This window comes from Lactuca virosa, chromosome 9 (assembly GCF_052849685.1).
Source record: "Lactuca virosa cultivar CGN04683 chromosome 9, Lactuca_virosa_CGN04683_v6, whole genome shotgun sequence".
Lineage (NCBI taxonomy): Eukaryota > Viridiplantae > Streptophyta > Magnoliopsida > Asterales > Asteraceae > Lactuca > Lactuca virosa.
This window is the reverse complement of record NC_136434.1, coordinates 230,641,452-230,666,234: the sequence shown is the minus strand read 5'-3', so window position 1 is coordinate 230,666,234 and position 24,783 is coordinate 230,641,452. Positions and strand designations below refer to the sequence as shown.

Below are 24,783 nucleotides of genomic sequence, written 5' to 3'. Positions count from 1 at the left end.
GTGTCAAGGTCTTGAGAAAGTTGGTTGTTCAATCACTTTCTAAGTCACATAGTGAGTTTCCTTTGGGACTACTATGAAACAGACTATGGCATGACCCTTAATGATCTTATCTATTTGCTAGGTGCTGCTGAATCAGCAATGATTTGGAACACTGCTAAAGCAAATTTGATTAGAATATCAACTTCCCAAACTACCATGGACATTGACAATGGTAACATTGGAAATCCAGGAAAGCTTTCTCTTCCAATGGAAATGGATCGGCCATAGTCAACTCGGTTGACCAAATGGTAAAGAGAAAGGCTAAGTCTGAGACAGTCTCATGTACCATTACCAAAGGGTCCATATGTTTCTATTGCCAAAGGAAGGGGCATTGGTTTTGACGCTGCCCTATTTACCTGAAAGATCATAAGGTTGGTCAAGTAAAAAAGGTTTGACTCTACTTCAGGTAAGTCCACTATCTAACTCTATTAAGTTCCTATTTGAAGATTCTTAATACATTTTGATGTATGGTAGGATCAAGCAAAGGGAAGGAAACTTAAAGGAAGAGTAAGCTGATTCTGATCGCGAAGATGGATTTCGATCGCATGGTTCGGTGATCAGAATTTTTGAGCTGCTGCTTAAGAGTTGTGATAGATTGCTTAGGAATAGATAACAACATAGTTTTCATATGCATTTGCACTGTAAGGATAAGTTTTTCCGCAAGTTTTAAAATAAAAGAAAATTTTGATTTTATTTATTTTAAGTATCCCTACAATGGCATTTGTGGAAAATTGTTGTTTATATGTTTCCATTGATAGCAATATTGGAAAAATGGATTTGATTCTTTCATTTGTGGTAATGTCTAAATTTACCAAATAAGGAAAGATTCTCATCAACCAAGTTTCAGTTGGATAGAAACTTGGAATTATGCAAGTTGTATTGTATGGTGAATGAGAATTTTCATCTTTGGAAAATTAAGACTAGTTCCTTGTTCACATGTATATGTGAGTCAAGTGAAGGACTAAGGGATCGAGTACACATTCTTGTGTACTGGTCAAGTCCACCACAAAAGATCGATAAGACTATTCGTCATGATTTACTAAAGTTTAGTGAATATGGTTATACTTACAAGTTTAAGTATAATTCTGAAACATTGGAAAAGTTACAATGTATGACAGAACAAATGAGAAGAATCGAATTTGGCAGAAAGATAAAAGTTTCCGAAATCTGAAAATATGGGAGAGTACTTTAGTATCATGTTTTATGATCATCTTAATGATTGTGATACCATATCACAATTCATCCTCTAAGGACATCTTAGTGCATTTTTATGGCTAAGAAGAGGAATCTTGAAATTGTTGAAATGGTTAAATCAAGAAGATGAGTCATACTTCGTTCCAAAACAATTCTTAGAGTCATACTCCAAGATTGTAACTTGAGTGACATATCTTAAAGAAGGTTTATAACACTTGTCAAATGTGTTCTACTCCTGTACATTTGAAATTGGGTAAGTTGTGATGTTTTGGATAAAACAGAGACCAACTTAGGCCAATTGTGTGAAGTGTTTTTCTTGATAAGAATCCACACTATCTCTTGAATATTTATTTGTCAAGGAATGGGTCTTGGCAAGAGAGTCTTATAACCTATCGTGTTGACATATTCATATTTCTTTGCCCAAAGATCTTGAAAGAGTCTAATCAAGAATAAAACCTGTAGTTTATCACTAGCACACGACTTGAGGTTTATAACCTATCGTGTTGACATATTCATATTTCTTTGCCCATTCTAGTTAAAGTTGGCTTTGCATATGAGTTCTGAGAGTTCTCAATTGGTTGCATAACAACTTGGAAGCATGGTAGGCCCTTGTGTTGCCAGGTGGCAAGAATTTAAGATTGCACAAGTTCAATCCATATGTGTTTGGATTTGTCACTAACCTTGTCTTATGATTATGGTTTTGACAAATTCACATGGATGGGAACACATACACCATAAAATCTAAGTGTCATAAGGTTTCTCTCCAATTCATGAAAATGATGGTGAGGAAACGCTTTCACTAAGTAGATTTTAAAAAGATAGCAATTGTGATATTTTCATTCTCAAAGTCATTAGTGGAGCGTGTGTGGTTAACCGGCACACTAACATGGACTTGTGAGAAATGGCAAAGGTCTAAACAATTGAGACTATGATTACGACATCCCTTTTTATAGCTCTGAAATTGTTTAGACACATATGTGTGCTATCTAAGGAAAGGTGTATGACTTTGATAAAGTTTTATCAAAGCATCTCATATCAGAAATCTGAACTTTGGTAAGAAAGTCAATAAAGTATTGATTTCTAGAAGTCCAGCTGATTTCGGAGTACATGTCAAAGCTAGTGGGAGCATAAGTGTTATGCTAATAATCATCATGTTAGTGGGAGCATGATAATTATAATAAGTGTTGCTAGTTAGCAATGTTAATTATAGAAAACAAAAGTTTCAATTGGGAAAAAGTTGTTTTACTATAATTAAGGGAGAGGAAAATATACTTCATTTCAAATCTAAAAGCTTAGATCGTGAAATTTTAATCAAATTTAGTCAAGTATATATATGAATGTTATGTTGGAATGGTTCAACATAAGGAAATTCTATATATGGGAACATTATTTGCGTTCTAAAATTCGATTATGATTACGGCATCCCTTTTCATAATCTGAATTTTGAGAACATGGCAAATAGAAATATTATAGCAAAAGACTGATCTAGTATCATGTCTTTATGTGAGACATCATGAATCGTGTCCCATATGCTGTGGATATAAGATCGATTGCATGTGCTATAATATTCATATGTTCTAAATTTTTCCAAATGCCTAGAGCATTAAGAGGGAAAAGTACTAGAACTAGATATGACTAATTTGATTAAGCAATTGTCGAGGACAATCTGAGGTTTACCAAAGATTGGTTGCTCAGGACAGTTAGAAGTATGGTGTAAATTTTTGGAGAGGACCATATTGACATATTCTGAAAAGAGGCAACTCTTGTTCAGAAGTGATAGTCAAAATGAGAATATGAAAATATTCCCATAAGTGGAAGTTATTCATTAAATCTGTGTAAGATTAGGAAACTTAATGCAAGAAGAATGTTCAAAGCAATGTACTTTGAATTTGAGACTTCGTTTTCATGGAATGATCTCCATTGGAATACTCTGTAATGACTGTTGACAAGTCTTTGTGACTTTGTGTATAATCATTACAAGAGGATCAGTGCATATAAGTTTAAAATCTAACAAGATTTCGGAAAATGGCAGGAATTTGGAATTCTTGCATTTGCGGTAAGGATTTGGGATTGTGAAATGAGAATCATTGGAATTATGTTCAATCGATCTATTTCACAAAGTAAAAGATCATAGAAAAACTTAGTGTGCATACTTGGTGTATGGCATAACTAATGTTTGGAAAAACATAGTGTGCATACTTGGTGTATGGCATGACTAGTGTTTAGAAAACATAGTGTACATGCTTAGAGTATGGGACAACTATTTTTTCAATTCAAGTATCAAGTTGATAATTTGAAACAGTATGCAATGAATAATGTGTAATCAATATGGTGATAAATAAAAGGTGTTCTATTTATATTCATAAGTTCTGAGACCATATTGGATTCGATTATTCTTGTGTTTCACTTTGCATGTTTTGACTTCCAGAATAACTAGGTCGTTCTTCCTGAATGACTAAGTTATTCAAACCATCCACAGTCGATAATACGTTGGAAGTATGTATTAATGCAAGACTGTCATGAAGTTGGTTTGTAGATGCCCGAGGTATTGGACATAGCAAGAGTTGCTACAACATTCATGAGTGCTCATAAATTCTGAGTATTGGATTAAACCCACGCTCATTTGACTCACTTCATGGATTTTATCACAAGTGTTCATGAGACGATAATATCTTATATTCTTCAAACCTAGAGATATGAGTTGTTGCCTATGAGTTGGTTATACATTGATTGTACGAAAACGCATTGGTAACTCGATGTTATAAAACGTGCCTTTGTGTATGATTCAACAAGTAGTAGAACAAGCATATGAGTCGAAGATTATCCATTCCTTTTACCCTTAAAGGGATAAAAGCGATATCTGTGGGCCCCTCGATGATTTAGTGATGACACCCCGAAGTGCTTCGCCAAGCCTAGACTGATTTGATTTGTTCAATTAGTCGGTCGTCATAAATCAGAAATCGGGAAACAACAAATGGACAGAGAGAATGATTATAATCCATGTCTCAGTCCATATGATATCTAGAATGGAGGAATATATGATCCCTTATCTAATGGACGCATCATTGATTTGTTCAGAGTTCGACAACAGCTTTTAAGAGCTACGATTGCTAGTCGGGTTTTGGAGTCATACGCAATAATAGTTTTAGACTTATCCAAGTGGGAGACTGTTGGATTAGTGTCTAAGCCCATTACTATAATTGGTATGTACTTGACCCGATTTGGCATGGTCCATTTGGGTTGCATGGCATCGGAACAATTGGATAGACAAAATGAGAAAAAAAAGGATACTAGTGATTTATATTAATATATTATAAGTTCTAATATATTAATATGAAATCATATTATTTAATTAGTATTGATCAAGAATTAATTTAGAATTAATCTAGTGATCAAAAGGAACTAATTAAATATGGACTCTTATATATGTGGTGGGCCAAGTTCATTTAGGTTGGGCTAAGCTTTCATGGATAGTCCATGGAGTGTTTAACCCATGGATCCTATGGAAATGAAAGGTCATGGGTATTATGGTTTACTTGAATGTAACCCTAATCCTCCACACTATATAAAGAGGTTCCTAGTTCATGAAATGTGCACTAGTGTGTATACAGAAGAGGGCAAAAACGGATTTGGTGCATGTATCCTTATTCTCTAGTTATTCCAAGGGTTCTTGGTGTTGTGTGAACCATTTGAGGTGTCACACTTGAGGCACTAGGCTCTTAAGCTCCATGGAATCAAGATACAACACAAAAGATATGTCATTCTACTAGATTCTTGTAGTATAGTTGCTTCATATTATGCTAGTTAGGATGAAACCTTGGAACATCAAATATTTGCATGTATAATAGAGAAAACATAGATCCAAGGTTTATAGGGTTACATGTACACCATAGGAGTGTTAGAATGCTCAAAACCCTTCACCCTCATGGTTGCCTTACGAGCATATATCACTGAGGAATCCCTTAGAAGTAGTGTCCATCCCAATGAAAATCCTTAGGCTAGGTCCCTTGAATTAGATGTTTTAGGGACATAAAGTAAGGATAAAGGGAATGGGTAATCGGGTTGGCACAATAGCATAGATGTGATGATCGGATGAGAGTTTATGGATTATAGGCCAGTAGATATAAATAAATGTTGTAAGGCCTATGTTGTTTCAGTTTATGCTTTTGATATGTATTGACAATGACATCCCAAAGTTTTAATATAATGAATTACATTTCTTCGGAATGATTTGATAAAATCTTTATCATATTTTTGAGAACAAATTCCGCAACACTTTCTTTAAAAAGTTACTCTGATTTTCAAATAAAGCATAAACAAATCGGTCTTGTACCGCCCAGTTCCTGGTACGTATTTTTAATATAAGCTTTTGCATTTTACTCTGGGACTCGACAAGTTGGAGGCCCCAACTCATCGAGTAGATGCGAATTTTGGGACGCGGGTGGAAGAATCTACCCGCCGAGTCGGAAGCCCCGACTCGACGAGTAGACCTGTCTGGATGAAACCCAAAATTTGAGGGTTTGCACCCTATTTAAACAACTTATATGGTCTCCACTCCAGCCTCCATCACCCTCAGACTCTCTTCACGAAACATTAATCGAATATTGAGTGTTCTTGAGCCTTTTTGTTCCATTTGTGTGTCCTTGAAGCTTGAGAAGAAGGAGGAGGCTTGGGAGATCAAGAGGAAGCAAGTAGATCCAGAGGTTTTGGCACATTTCCAGCTCATTTGAGGTATAAAGCTGATACCTTGACTATTCATTTCTTGGATCTCCATTTAGGGCTATTTTCTACCTTTTCTAAGTCTTAGTGAAGCCATATTCGGGATTGTGTGTATCAATGGGGTTGTACTTCAGATATTGAACCTTTAAGGGTTCCCATGGCATAAAGGTGCCAACTTGCAGGGCCGGCCCAAGCCCAGGGCGAGCTGGGCCATGACCCATGGCAACAAATTTTATGGGGCAGCATTTTATTTGGACCTAATGTTATGGGAACTGTTATATTGGGCCTCATTTTATGTCCATTCCATAATGCCGTTGTAAAGAGAAGAGGAGATGTGATTCATGAAGCGACAAACTCAAGTTATTCAAACAGAAAAAATAAACGCATGCCTAATTAACGCATCAAACGTCGAGATAAGAGAATACGAGGAGACGGGCATGCCGACAGAGCATATATTAGTCGGTGCCGCCTGTTATTACATTTTCATAATTCTCAATATATTTTTTTCACTGATTTTTCCATTAACTTATAACATAAATATATTCATCAAGTTTGCAGAAAATTGGAAGTAGATTTGTTTTTAATCGTTGTAAACTCAATTACTATAACTTTTTGAATATAATCTAACATGTATTGTTGGTTTATTTATATTTTGGAGCGCAAAATTATTGAAAGATTTGACTAAAGTTTGATCTTTTATTTTATTACTAGTTATAAGTGTCTTAATTTGTATGCTTGCAGTTTGCACGACATTTGCATTTTCAACCTCAAAGTTTCACTCTCATAGAGAAACAATGGTGATCTTTAGTTATTTTTTTTCTTTTGTTTTGTTTATATATTACACTTCTTTGTGTCACATTTTTGCAACACATATGTTGGTAATAAAAAAAAGATACATAGGGGCATTATTAATTTTGGTTGCCCTGGGCATCGAAACCCAAAGGACCGGCCCTGATGCCAACTCTATGGCCATGGGAGTCCCATGCACTTTGTATACTTCATTTTGGGTCCTTATGAGCTAGTTAACCCATGCATGCACGTAAAGTTTGTAACTTTATGTGTTATATCGATCCTAGGAGGTTAGATCTATGTTCTGGATGCATTAAGCCCGACTGAAATCGACTTGGTAGACTTGGAATTTGGGGAACTCGGCGACTCGCTCATAGGACTCGGTGATTCGGGTCATGGTTCCCCAACCTTTTCTGCTTCTGATCGATCTGGTTGAGTCTGGAAGAGGACTCAACAAGATGGACGTGAATATGGACTTGAAGATCAAAGAACTCGACGAGTTCAAGGATGAACTCGGCGAATTCAAGGCAATGTCCCAACTTATATGAAGAAGAATTCGACGAGTTCAAGGAAGAACTCGGCGAGTCAAGGGCTAAACACTTCAACTTGTATGAAGAAGGACTCGACGAGTTCATGGACGAGCTCGGCGAGTCAAGAGCAAAAAGGTCCCGATTCTGTATGAAGGAGAAGTCGACGAGTTCTTGAAAGACTCGGCGAATAGGATCGAAGTTCCAGTATTTTGTGGATTATGGAACTCGACGAGTTGGTAGACCAACTCGACGAGTTGAGTAAACCAAAAGTTGACTTTGACCAAGGTGTTGACCTTGACCTTGACTTTGACCTGAGTTGACCCTTGAAATAGTTAAGAGTATGAAATGGTAATTAAGGAAGGTTGTTATGTGTAGGAGTTTGAGAGGAGTTGATCCCAGCATCGAGGACAGTTCAGACACTTCATGACATTGAGGTGAGTTACCTTCCAGTAGAAGTGGGTCTAAGGCCACAATGTCGGCCCACTAGTAGGAGATGTTTTGTTAGATGATTGTCTTTGTGATAATTATCTGGTATGTTATGTATTGTTATGTTATGATGATATGTGATAATGGTAGGAAGGGTAGGGTAGACCCTAGTACCGGTCGATAGGGCCGAAAGGGTATGCCAGCACCCGAACAAGCTAGGCAGTATATGATTTATATGTCATGCACTAGGATTCTATGTGGTAGAAGTAGGGGTGAAATAGTCCCTGGTACCGGTTGACAGGACTGAAGGGGTAGGCCATCACCCTGATATGTTAGGCTAGGTACCAGTTGACATGACCGAAGGGGTAGGCCAGCACCCTAATATGCTAGGCAAGTTACCGGTTGAAAGAGACCGAAGGGGTAGTCAGTACCCATATATGTTATACAGTATATGTTATGTATGGTATGTGGTATGAGAGGGGAACTCACTAAGCTTTGTGCTTACAGTTTTCAGATTTGTTTTCAGGTACCTCTTCTTCGAAGGGGAAGGAGCCGGCACGGTAGCAGCGCATCACACACACACAGGATTTCCGCATTACGAGATTCTTGGGATTGTACTCTGACACTATTTACTATTTTATGATATGGTTTTGAGACACGTGACTATGTTTTATGAAATGATATGAATCAATGATGTTTTTCAGTAAACTGCTTTATAAGTTACTTAATTAAAAACAAAATTTTTGGTCATGAAAATTGGGATGTTACAAGTTGGTATCAGAGTCTTGGTTTGAGGGATTCAGATGCACCTTCGGGGGTGTCTGGACTCAATTCAAGGGTTTGAAAGATTTTTAAGAAAAATAGATTTTCTAAAATTAAAATAAGGATTTTTGAGAAAGAACAAGGTGTGTGATGCGTGCAACCGGCCGAGCTCAAGTAAGTTTCCCCAAGATATCCATGCATGTTATGTTATGATATGATTATGAGAACTTCATGTTAGATTAGGGCTAAGGATCTAGGAATGATTCCCTGTATGCCTATTGTCTTTGTATGAGAACTGCATGCTAGATTAGGGCTAAGGATCTAGGAATGATGCCCTATATGCCTATTGTCTTTGTATGAGAACTGCATGCTACATTAGGGCTAAGGATCTAGGGAGATGCCTTATGTGCCTGCTATATGTGCTTATCGAGTTTTATGCTTAGAAATGATTAGTCAGTGATATGATGGCCTGAATAGGATATGCTTGGTATGGTTACTCAATGCTCGAATGCTGCTTGCTTTGTGCTTTTAGGAGTTCTAGTTATCTTTAGCTAACTAGTAAACGAATAAGATAAGTTACATATCGTGAGGACTAAATAATTTCAAAAGGTTAGGTCTAGCCCTATTGCACAACTCTTGTTTGAGTCCAACCGTTGTAGGGTAAGACCTCTCATTCGAAGAATTATCTGGTCTTAGTGATATGTAATAGTATTCGCGAGCTAGTTAGGTAAAGGTAGCAGGGATTCCTTATGCAGCTGATGGCGGAGAGTAGGTCAGAGAGTACCCTAGGGTAAGCCTAGGATGAAATTAGTGCAGTAGTAGTAGAAGGGACTTGGTAAGTCAAGGCAATCCTTGAGGAAAGTACGGATAGATGTGGAAGGTAGTATGGGCCCGTACTACTGAAAGCAGAGGATCCGTACTCAACTCAAGGAGGGTTGAGATAGAACCAGGGAACTTGTAGAATGTGTGAGACCTCTCGAGGTTATGTATGACCCTGACAATTATGTGTTTTGTTTCAGAATGGCGGTGATTACGCGACACGAAGGGGGAGGTTCAGGGTCAGGATTAGGACCAGGATCAGGTTCGGGATCGGGTGTCGAGCCAGTTGATGAGGGACTACGTGAGTTCATTGCTTCTGAGATCATGAGAGGCATCCTTGAGTCGACCCGATGATTTTCGGGTCGATCAATGAAGGGATTATCGAGCTGATGGAGGATCGCCTCAGGGCATTTTGGAGTGACATGGCTGCCACTCAGTCAGGGATACGCACACTCTCCTTCAAGGACTTCAGGGGATGTGGTGCGCCAGACTTCCACGGGGTGAAGGACCCCATTATTTCCAGGCGGTGGATTGCAGACATCGAGTATGAACAGTTGACGAGCTTCTGCCCTGAGGGGTCGAAGGTCCGGTATGATGTAGGGTGCTTGAGAGACCGAGCTCGAGATTGGTGCGGAGCAGTCAGTGATTCGTTAGGAACCCCAGCCGTTGAGGCTATGACATGGTCAGACTTCGTGACCAGGTTTAGGGCAGAGTTTGCGCCAGCTGTGGAGATTCAGCAGCTGGCCAAAGAGTTTCTTGACATAAGACAGACGACAGAGACAGTGGCGGAGATTACCGCCAAGTTCAGGGAGAGGGCCTTACTGGTGCCTCAGTATGCGGGGGATGAGGAGATGAGGAAGACACGGTACTATGATATGCTGAGAGCTGACATCAGGAAACATGTCAGTTACTCGGCATGTCCGACTTTGGAGGACATGATAGCCAGGGCGAGAGAGAGAGAGAGAGAGATTGATATCGAGCACATACGGAAGAGGAAGGCGGAGACTGGGCAGGTTGATGGGGCTTCGGGGAAGAAACCCAAGGGATCCGACACTAGGTCAAGGGTCAGCAAGGCCGGAGCCGTTGTGGGAAATGCGGCAAGACTCACGAGGGGGTTTGTAGATTGGGATCATCGGGCTGCTATAAGTGCGACAAGCTTGGGCACTTTGGTAGGGATTGTACTACCCCTACCCCCACATTTCAGACATCAGACCTGATTTGCTTTCATTGCAATCAGAAGGGCCATAAAAAGGCCAACTGCCCGAGATTGACAGCAGCAGCGCCAGCTCCAGCGACCCTGCGGATTACGGATGGCCGACAGGGCAAGACAGATGCTCCGGTGGTGAGGAGCCGAGCCTTCCAGCTGACTGCCGAGGAGGCGCGCGCCGCACCTGATGTGGTGACGGGTATGTTTTCTTCTCCCTAACTCTTATTTCATGTCGATTATGATATTTATGTACTGTGTTTATGTGTTATGTTTAGGATCGTTCCATGTGAACGGTATCCCAGTACAGGTGTTATTCGATTCGGGGGCTACCCGATCATTTGTTTCTCTCACGCTTAGCAAGAGGTTTTCTGAGTCTTCGGGGATGTTAGATTATCCTTTAGAGGTTGAGATTGCTGACGACCGATCTGTTAGAGCATCAGAGGTTTTCAGAGACTGCGTGTTGAGGTTATATGACGAGCGTTACCTCGTAGATTTAGTTCCCATTCCGTTACGTGGGAACAAGGTTATTATAGGCATGGACTGGTTGAGCCCTAATAGGGCGGTGATCGACTGTGCGCAGCAGTTGGTGCGTATCAGGACCCCGAGTGGGGGAGAGCTGGTGATTCAGGGCGAGAGGCTGCAGCGAGGACCAGCTTTGTGCTCAGCAGCGGGGGCTAGGCGCTACCTTCAGCAGGGTTGCGCAGGCTACATCGCCTACGTTATGGATACCCGGGAAGCGGGTAAGGCGACCGTGAGTGATGTGTTGGTGGTGCGAGAGTACTCGGACGTATTTCCAGAGGAGCTGCCTGGGATACCTCCGGAGAGGCAGGTGGAGTTCCGGATCGACCTACTCCCCGGTGCGGCTCCGATAGCCAAGGCACCATATCGGTTGGTTCCTCCTGAGATGCAGGAGTTGTCTACACAGCTGCAGGAGCTGTTAGGCAAGGGATTTATCAGGCCGAGCAGTTCGCCTTGGGGAGCCCCGATCCTGTTTGTGAAGAAGAAGGATGGGTCGCATCAGATGTGTATAGATTACCGGGTGCTGAACAAGTTAACAGTGAAGAACCGTTACCCTCTCCCGAGGATTGATGATCTCTTCGACCAGCTACAGGGGGCATCTTGGTTTTCCAAGATAGATTTACATTCAGGCTACCATCAGATGAGGGTCAGAGACGATGATGTACAGAAGACTACGTTCCGAACTCGCTATGGCCACTACGAGTTCATGGTGATGCCCTTCGGCCTCACCAATGCTCTTGCCGCGTTCATGGATCTCATGAACCGCGTATGCAGACCGATGCTGGATCGGTTTGTGATAGTTTTCATTGATGACATCTTGGTTTATTCCAAGACGCAGGAGCAGCATGAGGAGCACTTGCGAGGGGTGCTGGATACCCTGAGGAGGGATAGCTTGTAGGCCAAGTTCTCCAAGTGCGAGTTTTCGTTGCGCGAGGTGCAGTTTCTGGGGCACCTTGTCAACCAGATCGAGATTTTGGTTTACTCGGCCAAGGTGGAGGCCGTGATGAGGTGGGAGGTTCCGAAGTCTCCATCTGAGATTCGGAGTTTCCTAGGGCTAGCAGGCTATTACCGGAGATTCATTCAGGACTTCCCCAAGATAGCGGTACCCTTGACCCGACTGATGAAGAAAGCCATTGTATTTCGCTGGGGGCCTGAGCAGCAGACAGCGTTTAAGACACTGAGGCAGAGGTTATGCGAGGCGCCGATCTTAGCCCTGCCAGAGGGCATGGAAGATTTTGTAGTATACTGCGATGCGTCCATTTCAGGTTTGGGCGCAGTACTGATGTAGAGAGGGCACGTCATCGCCTACGCCTCGAGGCAACTGAAGCCTCACGAGGCGAACTACCCGACACAAGATTTGGAGTTGGGGTCGGTCGTCTTCGCCCTCAAGATTTGGCGACATTACCTCTATGGGGTCCGTTGTACCATTTACACGGATCACAAGAGTCTGAGGTATCTCATGGATCAGCCAAATCTGAACATGAGGCAGCGTCGATGGCTAGATGTGGTGAAGGATTACGACTGTGAGATCCTCTATCACCCGGGGAAGGCCAATGTGGTGGACGATGCTCTTAGCCGCAAGGCGGCCCCGATCAGATATATTTGCCTGCGGATGACAGTAGTGACTCCGCTTCTGGAGCAGATCCGAGAGGCTCAGCAGGAGGCTATGAAGGAGGAACATCGGAAGAGCGAGCGTATTGTGAGTCAGGTTTCCTCCTTCGACTATGATAGTCGAGGGTTTTTGACACTACACCGGAGGGTGTGGGTTCCATATCATGGAGGTGTGCATTAGGTTCTGATGGAGGAGGCGCACAAATCCCAATTTTCTATTCATCCCGGGGCGACGAAGATGTACAGAGATCTTCATCCTGATTACTGGTGGCCCTGCATGAAGCGGGATGTAGCCTGGTACGTCGAGAGATGCCTGACCTGTAGGAAGGTCAAGGCCGAGCACCAGAGGCCTCACGGAAAGACTGCACGAGGGGTGGATTTGATTTGGGTCGTCGTGGATCGGTTGACCAAGAGTGCTCATTTCATACCGATCCAGGAGAGCATCTCGGCCAAGAAGCTGGCCGATATCTACATCCGAGAGGTAGTAGCTCGACACGGGGTGCCAATTTCCGTGATTTCCGATCGAGACGTGCGATTCACTTCCAGATTCTGGAAGAAATTCCATGACGAGTTGGGTACTCGTCTGCACTTTAGCACCGCTTTTCACCCGCAGACGGATGGCCAGAGCGAGCGGACCATCCAGACCTTGGAGGATATGTTGCAGGCATGCGTTTTAGACTTTGGTGGTAGCTGGGATACCTACCTTCCCTTGGCAGAGTTTTCCCACAATAATAGCTACCACGCGAGTATTGACCGTCCTCCCTTCGAGATGTTATATGGGAGGAAGTGTAGAACCCCGATATGTTGGGGTGAGGTTGGGCATAGGGTCATGGGGAGTACCAAAGTGGTACTCAAGACGACGGAGATAATTCAGCAAGTTCGGAGCAGGCTTCAGACTGCTCAGAGTCGGCAGAAAAGTTATGCCGACAAGCGCCGGTCGGACCTGGAATTCCAGGTCGGGGATATGGTTCTCCTGAAGGTGTCGCCTTGGAAAGGTGTCATCCGGTTCAAGAAGCGGGGCAAGTTAGGTCCCAGGTACATCGGTCCTTTGAGGTTTGTAGCCCGGGTGGGCAAGGTGGCGTATAGGCTGGATATGCCAGCCGAGCTTAGCCAGATTCACAGTACCTTCCACGTCTCCCAGCTGCGGAAGTGCCTGGTAGACGACTCTGCAGTGGTGCCTCTAGAGAATATTCAGGTGGATGACAGCCTTAACTACATTGAGCGACCAATAGCTATCCTCGACAGGAAGTCGAAGGACCTGAGGAACAAGAGGGTCGAGCTGGTGAAGGTGCAATGGAAGCACCGCAAGGGCTCAGAATGGACTTGGGAGCCAGAGGACGAGATGAGAGAGCACTACCTCGAGCTTTTTCCAGATGCAGCAGCAAACTTCGAGGACGAAGTCTAAAATAAGTGGGGGAGAGTTGTAACGCCCATTTCCCGGTATGTATGTTTAATATAAGTTTTTGCATTTTACTCTGGGACTCGACAAGTTGGAGGTCCCAACTCGTCGAGTAGATGCGAATTTTGGGACGCGGGTGGAAGAATCTACTCGCCGAGTCGGAAGCCCCGACTCGATGAGTAGACCCGTCTGGATGAAACCCTAAATTTGAGGGTTTGCACCCTATTTAAAAAACTTATAGGGTCTCCACTCCAGCCTCCATCACCCTCAGACTCTCTTCACGAAACCTTAATCGAATATTGAGTGTTCTTGAGCCTTTTTGTTCCATTTGTGTGTCCTTGAAGCTTGAGAAGAAGGAGGAGGCTTGGGAGATCAAGAGGAAGCAAGTAGATCCAGAGGTTTTGGCACATTTCCAGCTTATTTGAGGTATAAAGCTGATACCTTGACTATTCATTACTTAGATCTCATTTAGGGCTATTTTCTACATTTTCTAAGTCTTAGTGAAGCCATATTCGGGATTATGTGTATCAATGGGGTTGTACTTCAGATCTTGAACCTTTAAGGGTTCCTATGGCATAAAGGTGCCAACTCTATGGCCATGGGAGTCCCATGCACTTTGTAGGCTTCATTTTGGGTCCATATGAGCTAGTTAACCCATGCATGCACGTAAAGTTTGTAACTTTACATGCTATATCGATCCTAGGAGGTCAGATCTATGTTCTGAATGCATTAAGCCCGACTGAAATCGACTTGGTAGACTTGGACTTTGGGGAACTCGGCGAGTCGCTCTTAGGACTCGGCGAGTCGGGTCATGGTTCCCCGACCTTTTCTGTTTCTGATCGATCTCGTTGAGTCTAGAAGAGGACTCAACAAGATGGACGTGAATATGGACTTGAAGATCAAAGAACTCGACGAGTTCAAGGATAAACTCGGCGAGTTCAAGGCAATGTCCCAACTTATATGAAGAAGAACTCGACGAGTTCAAGGAAGAACTCGGCGAGTCAAGGGCTAAACACTTCAACTTGTATGAAGAAGGACCCGACGAGTTCATGGACGAGCTCGACGAGTCAAGAGCAAAAGGTCCTGATTCTGTATGAAGGAGAACTCGACGAGTTCTTGAAAGACTCGACGAATAGGATCGAAGTTCCAATATTTTGTGGATTATGGAACTCGACGAGTTGGTAGACCAACTCGGCGAGTTGAGTCAACCAAAAGTTGACTTTGACCAGGGTGTTGACCTTGACCTTGACTTTGACCTGAGTTGACCCTTGAAAGGGTTAAGAGTATGAAATGGTAATTAAGGAAGGTTGTTATGTGTAAGAGTTTGAGAGGAGTTGATCCCAACATCGAGGACAGTTCAGACACTTCACGACATTGAGGTGAGTTACCTTCCAATAGAAGTGGGTCTAAGGCCACAATGTCGGCCCACTAGTAGGAGATGTTTTGTTAGATGATTGTCTTTGTGATAATTATCTGATATGTTATGTATTGTTATGCTATGATGATATGTTATAATGGTAGGAAGGGTAGAGTAGACCCTAGTACCGGTCGATAGGGCCGAAGGGGTATGCCAGCACCCGAATAAGCTAGGCAGTATATGATTTATATGTCATGCACTAGGATGCTATGTGGTAGAAGTAGGGGGTGAAATAGTCCCCGATACCGGTCGACAGGACCGAAAGGGTAGGCCAGCACCCTGATATGCTAGGCTAGGTACCGGTCGACAGGACCGAAGGGTAGGCCAGCACCCTGATATGCTAGGCAAGTTACCGGTTGAAAGAGACCGAAGGGGTAGTCAGTACCCAAATATGTTATACAGTATATGTTATGTATGGTATGTGGTATGCTGGGGGAACTCACTAAGCTTTGTGCTTTCAGTTTTCAGATTTGTTTTCAGGTACCTCTTCTTCGAAGGGGAAGGAGCTGGCACGGTAGCAGCGCATCACACACACACACAGGATTTCCGCATTACGAGATTCTTGGGATTGTACTCTGACATTATTTACTATTTTATGATATGGTTTTGAGACACTTGACTATGTTTTATGAAATGATATGAATCGATGATGTTTCTCAGTAAACTATTTTATAAGTTACTTAATTAAAAACAAAATTTTTGGTCTTGAAAATTGGGATGTTACAGGTCTTTTCTGGCCGTGAAAATGGGGATGTCATACTCAGTAACCGAAGCGAAGTCTTGGAATCGTAGATTTAGCCAATATTGGCAGGGTTTAGGAAACCATACAGCCTTTTGTTGGTTGAAACGCTCTTTCAAAGAGTCTTATAATGTCTTGGGTGAGGTGATTGCTATGAATTCAGACTTTATTGTGTTTGACAGATGACGACGAAATAATATCATCGCTTTAGCCTTCATTTCGCGGGTAACTTCAACCTCACGATCATCCTCGTCATAAATGACATCCAACAGGCCTTGGACATCTAGATGGTTATGGATATCTTGAGTCCAATACAAATAGTTCTTGTCGGCGGCGTCCAAGATAGGGAAATCAATTTTGGTCGACATTTTCCTACAACGGGAGGAAAAATATTGGATTAGTTATCATATAAAACGACAAGTTTATATGTTTATGGTTTTAATTAGCACAAATTGTGTTTCGAAGTGGCAGGCTCGAGAAACACACGATTTGCTAAACTTTGTTTTCGAAACTACAAGTTCGAGAAACACAAGATTTACTATAATGAACTTTCTTTTTCGAAACGACTGGTTCGAGAAACACAAGTGTGAAAAAGTTCTCATTGATCGAACAATGGGTCGATTCAAGTATGTCATCTAAATTTGTTATCAATGTCGTGGATGTATTTAGAGATGATCCATAATTTGTCCACATAAATGTGATATGTATATGGTAGATGGCAAAACTCATGTTTGAGAAGAAAAAAAAACCATTGAAATTCTACCAATATTAATAGTTATAAAACAACTTTTAGGAATTTTAAAAGTCAAAAACCATTTATAAATAAAAGCAATCTCTACTAACATAAAAGAGTTACAACACAAACCACTAAATATAAATAAAATTTACAAGTATTATGCTTTGATATAAAAGCTTAAAAGAACTAAACTACGTCATATATCTCAATAAAATTTACCATATACCAAGATTCACATTCTCCTTGATGAAATCAAATTTTAATAAGACAAAATATTCGAGACTCTAAAGAATTCCTATAGAAATAAATCATTAGTAAAAGTATACCTTAAAATTCACTAACCAAATTTATTTTCAAATATTTGACATTTTTTTTAGTAAATTACACGAATGGTCCCTATGGTTTGGGGTAATTTGCAAGTTTGGTCCATAACTTTTTTTAACTCGGACCATCCCTAATGTTTAGTTTTGTTGCATCGTTGGTCCCTGCTATTCGTGAAATGACTATATACCCTTACTGATTCTTTTTTCTAATTTATTTATTGTTAAATGTATTTCTATATATTTTTGTTATTTCTTGTTATTAATTTATTAATTGTTAAATGTATTACTCTTTAACCTTCACCCGTCTATTTCCTTTTTTGCCAAAGGAAACTACCACCCATATGCCACCGGAAATCACCACCATCTCTCCCACCAGAAAAAAAAATCGAAGAATCCAGATGAACCTTGATACCATAAATCCATTCAAACAAGAAATCAAATCTAAAATCCAAACAAGAAATCAAAACCAGGAATTCAAATGAGAAGTTTAAACCAAAAAATAAACCTAGAATCAATGCATTGAAACCAAAAACTCACCTTTCAAACCAAATATTAAATCTGGAAAAATCAAAAACTAGAAAATCGACCAAAAATTACATTTGCAGCAAAATCTACCTAAAAATACATTTCGAGGAGTAGATGTGACGACGATTGTGGGTGATTGTCGTTGTTTCATCGAATTAGGGTTGAGATCATAACTAGGTGAGAGAAGATGGTGACCACCGTTAGTGATTAGTGATCCATGATTTAGATCTTAAGCTAGATTTAGGGTTTTCGTTGAAAGGTTCTGACGAAGTTGAAGGGTGGCAACGACAGTGGCAGATCCAAGATCAAAGTAAAGGGGTATCCCCGACAAAAAAAATCGTGTAATACACAATAAGAAAAAAATTCAAGAAAAAATTACACTACTAATTTTTTTTAGGGGTATCCCGGGATATATACTAAATCCGCCGGTGGGAAGAGGAGGTTCTTTTAGCAAATTTGTCGCCGATGAAGCATTCCATCGGCTTCATGGTGTTCTGATTTAGGGTTCCAAACTTCTAGAGAGAGAGAGAGAGAGAGAGAGAGAGAGAGAGAGAGAGAGAGAGAGAGAGAGAGAGAGAGAGAGAGAGAGAAAGAGAGAGAGAATCCGGTATATCAGCTGGTGGTTGTTTTTGGTGGTTTCTGGTGGTCAGGCGGTGGTGCAGATCGATGGAGGAAAAGGTCGATGGTGTCGATCGACGACGTATGAACGACGTTTGACGGTTTTCGGTGGTTCGACGCCGTCTGTGTTCTTCCTTTTGGTTGGAGAAGAGAAGATTCAAAGAAGAGATATGGTGATAGGAGAAGTATCAAACTTTTAGGAGTGAGTGGGTTGGGGTGAATCTAGGATTGGGGGTTGGGCATTTAATTCATTTTATTTTAATCTTTAATATAAAAAGAAAAACAAATCATTAATAAGTTAATAAATAAATCATAAAGGGCAAAAGAGTAATTTCATCTCCGATAAGGACCAAACATGTAACAAAAACAAACAGTAAGGACCTTCCGAGTTAAAAAAATAAATTAGAGGTCAAACACGCAAATTATCTAAACCACAGTAACCATTCATGTAATTTACTCTCTTTTTTTCAAAGGACACTCTACTCGACTCAAGTACTTAACAGGTCATTGAGGATATCGAGTAACATGCTACCAAAGAAAAAAAAAATATCCGGGGTTCAAAATAAGAATCTCAAAACTTTTGTGTCTAAAACGAAATCAACATTAGTGCAAAAAATATAGACGTTGAGATGTAGGCATTTAGCTTCTTCAATCAACGGCCTGGATTCGTCATATTCAAAATCATATGAAATCGCCCCTTTATACTCTCCTTTCACTTGCCCGTTTAAATTTCTCGACGCTCTCTCTCTCTCTCTCTCTCTCTCTCGTACACATTCATATGCTCTCCACCGATTTCTCTAATTCGACGCGTTTTTCGAATTTTTTCGAAGATCTTCAGTAGAATTTTCTAATTTCACGGCTGACAAACGCAGATTCATGGCAGGTAACTTCATTTACATTCGTTTTGATTATTTAGGGTTTTTATATGTATATGGATCGAGTTCATTCTTGGATTGGTTTGTTTTCCTTGAACTTTGCAGATAAGACTCCAGAACTAGAAACGATAACTAAGAGCATGAAGCTTTTAAACCTAGATCCGGATCAAACTATAGAAGGATCTCAAGATTGTAATTCAGGTTAGATGTTTAGTTTTCTTAGGTTATGATGAGTCCATTAAGCAATAACTGAAGATATATTATATGAACAATCTCACTCCCTCACACATAACCACACAAGCAGACTGAATGTTTCAACTTGTTAACAATTGTTGTTCAATTGGATTTTCTGTTTTCATTCACTTTCAGAAACTGTTGAATGCGATGGTGGTGAGTGTAACAGTGATATGCATTCCGATCAAGAGCAGCGCACCCTTCCAATATTTGAAAAATTCGAAAAGTTGAGCAACAAAGTGAAGGTATAAGTTACAAATCCTTTGTTTCTTTTGTAATTTTATCCTTTTAGATAATTTCCAACATTCTTATTTAGAAAATTCTGTACTTGTTTTGTTTCAGAATCTGAGAAAAGAACATATTGCAATATGCAATGAAGTGAAAAACATCACAGCAGATTCTTTTCCTGGCTCTGAAGTTATTACTGCTCTTCAGATTCTTGGTATCGTCCCTAATTCCACTTTCAATTTATTCTTGGTTCTATTCTTTAGTCTATATAATTTAATTGGTTATCATTATGTTGTTGCTCTAAGGTGAGGAACATGAAACCTTAAAGAAGAAGTATCAAGAAGAGTGCCAAACCTTGAAGAACAGATTCCACCTAGAGTGCTCAGAGAGAAGAAGACTCTACAATGAAGTGATTGAACTAAAAGGAAACATAAGGGTATTCTGCAGATGTAGACCCTTAAATCACGATGAGATTACTAAAGGGTCAACTTCAGTGGTTGACTTTGAATCAGTTCAAGAAAACGAGCTCAAGATAATCGGGTCAGATTCATCTAAAAAGCAATTCAAATTTGACCATATTTTCAAACCAGAGGACAACCAAGGTAAATAAACAACAACAAATTCCAGTGATCATTTCATTTTCATCCTCATAATCTCATCCAATTATCTTATCACAATCACTTGCAGAGGCTGTTTTTACACAAACTTTGCCTCTAGTGGTATCAGTCCTGGATGGCTTTAACGTATGCATTTTTGCATATGGACAAACTGGAACTGGAAAAACATTCACAATGGAAGGAACACCTGAACACAGAGGAGTCAACTATCGAACACTGGAGCAACTATTCAAAGAATCTGAAAAGAGAAGTGATATCATGAGATATGAACTCTTTGTCAGCATGTTAGAAGTTTACAATGAGAAGATACGCGACCTGTTGGTTGAAGACACTGAACACCCTGCTAAAAAGTAAGCTTTCTTGAATCTTGACATATCCCATCTTACTTACTTTTCTACGTTTACTTATAAACATACAAATCCAGGTTGGAAATTAAGCAATCAGCAGAAGGAACACAAGAAGTTCCTGGACTCTCTGAGGTGGCTGTGTACAAGACAGATGAAGTTTGGGAATTGCTCAAAAGTGGGAGTCGTGTCAGATCTGTTGGATCAACCAATGCCAATGAGCTAAGTAGCCGATCTCATTGGTAAGTGTGTGTGTGTGTGTATTCAGTTATAGCATTGTAGTTTTGAATATAAAATCAAGGTGGAATCTTTATGGAAAATGTTGTTGTGTAGCTTATTGAGGGTGACTGTTCGTGGGGAGAATTTGGTAAATGGACAAAGGACAAGAAGTCATCTTTGGTTAGTTGATTTGGCGGGAAGTGAACGTGTGGGGAAGATTGAAGTTGAAGGTGAAAGACTGAAGGAATCCCAATTCATAAATAAATCACTTTCAGCTTTAGGTGATGTGATTTCAGCTCTTGCATCAAAGACTTCTCACATTCCTTACAGGTATGTCTCTCATCTGGATTATTATTAGTATCTTTTTTTTTTCTTTTTCTTATTTCAATCTTCTTTTTGACCAATTCAGGAATTCAAAGCTTACCCATATTCTTCAGAGCTCTCTAGGTGAGTTTTCTTGGTGCATATCTTGTTACTTTTTAGGGCTAAATGTTTTAGCATCCTACTTTCATTTTGCTTTTGCATATGATATTTATAATAGAAGGAAATGGAAGTAGGATGCTATAATAAACAAATTAATGGAAGTACTTTCTAGGGGTAAATGCAAGAAATAGCAACTTGCCTTGAAAAAAACTACTCAATTTTAGCACTGAAAATTGCTCTGTGGTTTGAATGGCATTGCTATAATTGAGTATATTTTTCAAAATACAATTTTGTAATAGGAAGAAATGTAAGTAAAATGCTATATAATAATCATATAAATGGAAGTATGTAGCTAAATTCTTAGCATTTATTTTAACATTCAGTTCATCTTATGGTGGATATTGCATTTCAATTGGTTCTTTGTGCATAGTTTGTTACTTTGTATTCACCAAGAAATGAAAGAAGTATAATGAAAGTAGTACATTGTTGTTTGTTTATATAATAAGCCTATAAGCCTACTTTTTAAACCATATTATTGTTAAAATTACATTCCACTTGTTTCTTGGTGCAAGAAACAGCAACATTCTTTCTGTTACAACATTCTACCTTTTTTAACCTTTTTCTTATTAAGGCATTCTACTTCAGTACATATTTTGTTACACAATGTAAAAGTAGATTGCTATTTCTTGCAGGAGGTGATTGTAAGACATTGATGTTTGTGCAAATAAGTCCAAGTTCATCAGATTTGGGAGAAACAATTTGTTCCTTGAATTTTGCAAGCAGAGTGAGAGGTGTTGAACATGGCCCAGCTAGAAAACAAACTGATGTCACTGAACTCTTCAAATATAAGCAACTGGTAATTTCAAATAGCAACCTACTTTCATTTATTTATTATATTGTTTTCTTATATAATTTTTTGTTTAAAAAAAATAGGCTGAGAAGGTTAAGCATGACGAGAAAGAAACCAAAAAGTTACAGGATAATCTACAGTCTGTGCAACTACGTCTTTCTGCAAGAGAACACATATGTAGAACTCTTCAAGAAAAGGTAAATAAATCAAGAAATAAAATAACAACACTAAAGAACAACAATTACTTATTATTAATTATTTATTTTGTGGTTTTTAGGTAAGAGATCTTGAAAGTCAATTAGCTGAAGAGAGAAAAGCCAGACAAAAACAAGAAAACCGAGCTCTTGCTGTTGTTTCTTCTTCACAATCTTCATTAAAACAAAGCCTGACTACAATATCAGAAAAAAGACCTCCATTAATCCCCTCTTCCACAAAACTCCGCCTCCCTCTAAGAAGAATCACAAATTTTGTGTCCACTCATCCACCATCATCCGCCACCTCAAAATTAAAATCCAATTACAGCACCTTACTTTCCGATGAAAAAGAAAACCTCTCAAAACCACCACAAACCACCAAACCGCTCTCCCGGGCCCGCCGCGGATCCATCGCGTCAAAACCGACTCCCGCGGCAAATCAGGTTTTGAAGCCGAAGAGGCGGGCGTCGATTGCCGCTTTCCATTCGGAATCAAGCAACACTCCGGTGGCGGGAACTAGCGGTGGTGGTGGTTCGAGGCTGAGGGATGAAGGTAACCGAGTGGTGGCGCGGCAGTCGTTTGTGTGGGATAGGCAAAGGGTGTTGAGGACTTCGAGGGTGGAGTCGCCGTTGGATAAGGAGGCGACGGTGGAGGGGACACCGGTGGCGGCGGCGCCGAGGAGGTTTATGGGGAGCCCGCCGCCGTCGCAGGCGGTGGGGTCGTGGAAGCCGAAGCATCCGACGGTGGTGGCGTTGCAGAGGAAACAGTTGGTTTGGAGTCCGTTGAAGTATAGAGGGACAAAAGCAGTGAGGAAGTCGTTTGTGTGAAACAGTTGGTTTGTGGTTATAATTTTTTTTTTTTTTCCTTTTGGTGTTTGGATATGGTTAAAATGTATGCTTCTTGCTTGCTACAGATACTATGATGACCTATATGTTGTTGCCTTTTTTCAAAAAATATGTTTGAATGTTGAAGGCAAATTGAATTGTTATGTAGTTTATGCTAAAACATTGTAAGTTTGGTGTTAACCATGTCATGTTGGTTAATATGAATACAGGTTTATGGGTGTATGTCAATCACCTTTGAAGTACTAACCCTAAAGCTCAAACTCACAGATGTCGAGATTTATGAAATAATATGTTTGAATATATGTAGCACAAGATGGTTTTATGAAATAATATGTTTTTTTTTTGAAGAAATGAATATATTTAATGAGCTTGGAGGGTTGTTGGATTATGATATAGGTGGAAGTGAGGAAATTGGATTATCGTCTATATTTGAATATATGTAGCACCGCTACTTTTTGAAGACAAATTTGGGTGAAGTCTTTGCAAGAAACGAGAATGACACATGTTGATCCTTTTAAACTTAGAAGCATGTGGGGGTTGTTATGTGTTTATTTATTTATTTATTTTTGGAATTTTAATGTTGTATGGAATGAGTCAGTGGATGGTTTCATACAATTTAAGTACAATTGTTACAATCTAATCGGTCGGTTCCAACTACATCGGTTAATATATGTACAATTTAATTATGGAGGATTAGGGTGGAGTAAGTTTGTTATCTACAAAAAAACAAACTTAACTTTATAAAATAGCGGATTAAATGGTGGCACATGGGTGTAAAGGCTCAAACCGACTCCATAAACAATCTCTCAAACTTGAGAACTAAAGTCTTATTGATGGCGACTGAAATAAGGTCCCATTAAAATTATCACAAAAAACAAAAGAAGCTTAAAAAACTATACCAAATCAAACAAAACAAAGACAACTTATCCAAAACCAAACAATCTTTTCGTCGAATAATATCATATCAGTACTACTCAATTCAAACAACTTCAAGTAAACATGTTGCTTCCATAAACGAACAACACATCATTTGAACTTCAAACCATCAATATCAATATTCAAATCAATAACTAACTGTGTTGTGAACTCTTCTCAAACACTACAACAGTTATATCTAACAATAACTATACCTACAATTTATAAAACCTTTGCGTCTTTTATACAGACAACAAACATCATCATCAACTCTTAAACAGCACAACGGGTTACAACATAGTTTCAAGACACAATAAATTGAAAGACATATGAAAAGTTTAAAATGACACCCACAAAACCCGTAACCGCATCTTAACGAATACTCTCTTCCAATCGATTGACACATCGAAAAACAATCCCTTAGCAGACTTTTCGTAAATAGCTATGCACTCGACATACCATATGGCCTTAAAATACGAAAATTTCAGCAAAAAAAATTTGGTTGTAAGTTATATAATAGTTTTGGTGCCCTTAGTAGAATTCTTTTGTTCTCATATACATTGATTAATGATACCACAAACTTTATGCTTTCGATAAGATTATCTTTGATTTTTTTTTTCTTTCTTTATTTAATACAAATGAAATCGGTTTGAATATGGTAAGACAC

General features: G+C 40.0%; 1 protein-coding gene across 1 annotated transcript; it reads left to right on the top strand.

Moving 5' to 3' along the window:
- The first annotated feature begins 19,082 nt into the window (after positions 1-19,082).
- LOC145138203 (P-loop containing nucleoside triphosphate hydrolases superfamily protein) lies at positions 19,083-23,381 on the top strand. Its single transcript, XM_079072323.1, has 12 exons — positions 19,083-19,255; positions 19,353-19,448; positions 19,617-19,726; positions 19,824-19,923; positions 20,015-20,311; positions 20,397-20,676; positions 20,751-20,912; positions 21,004-21,219; positions 21,299-21,336; positions 22,005-22,168; positions 22,246-22,359; positions 22,440-23,381. The coding sequence occupies exons 1-12, from the start codon at positions 19,249-19,251 to the stop codon at positions 23,181-23,183; spliced, it is 2,328 nt and encodes a 775-aa protein (XP_078928449.1). The 5' UTR covers positions 19,083-19,248; the 3' UTR covers positions 23,184-23,381.
- Positions 23,382-24,783: the final 1,402 nt, after the last annotated feature.

Coding starts and splice junctions, on each gene's coding strand:
- LOC145138203 (XM_079072323.1), top strand. Junction 20,312..20,396: donor CAAACCAGAGGACAACCAAG/GTAAATAAACAA, acceptor AATCACTTGCAG/AGGCTGTTTTTACACAAACT. Junction 22,169..22,245: donor TCTTCAAATATAAGCAACTG/GTAATTTCAAAT, acceptor TAAAAAAAATAG/GCTGAGAAGGTTAAGCATGA.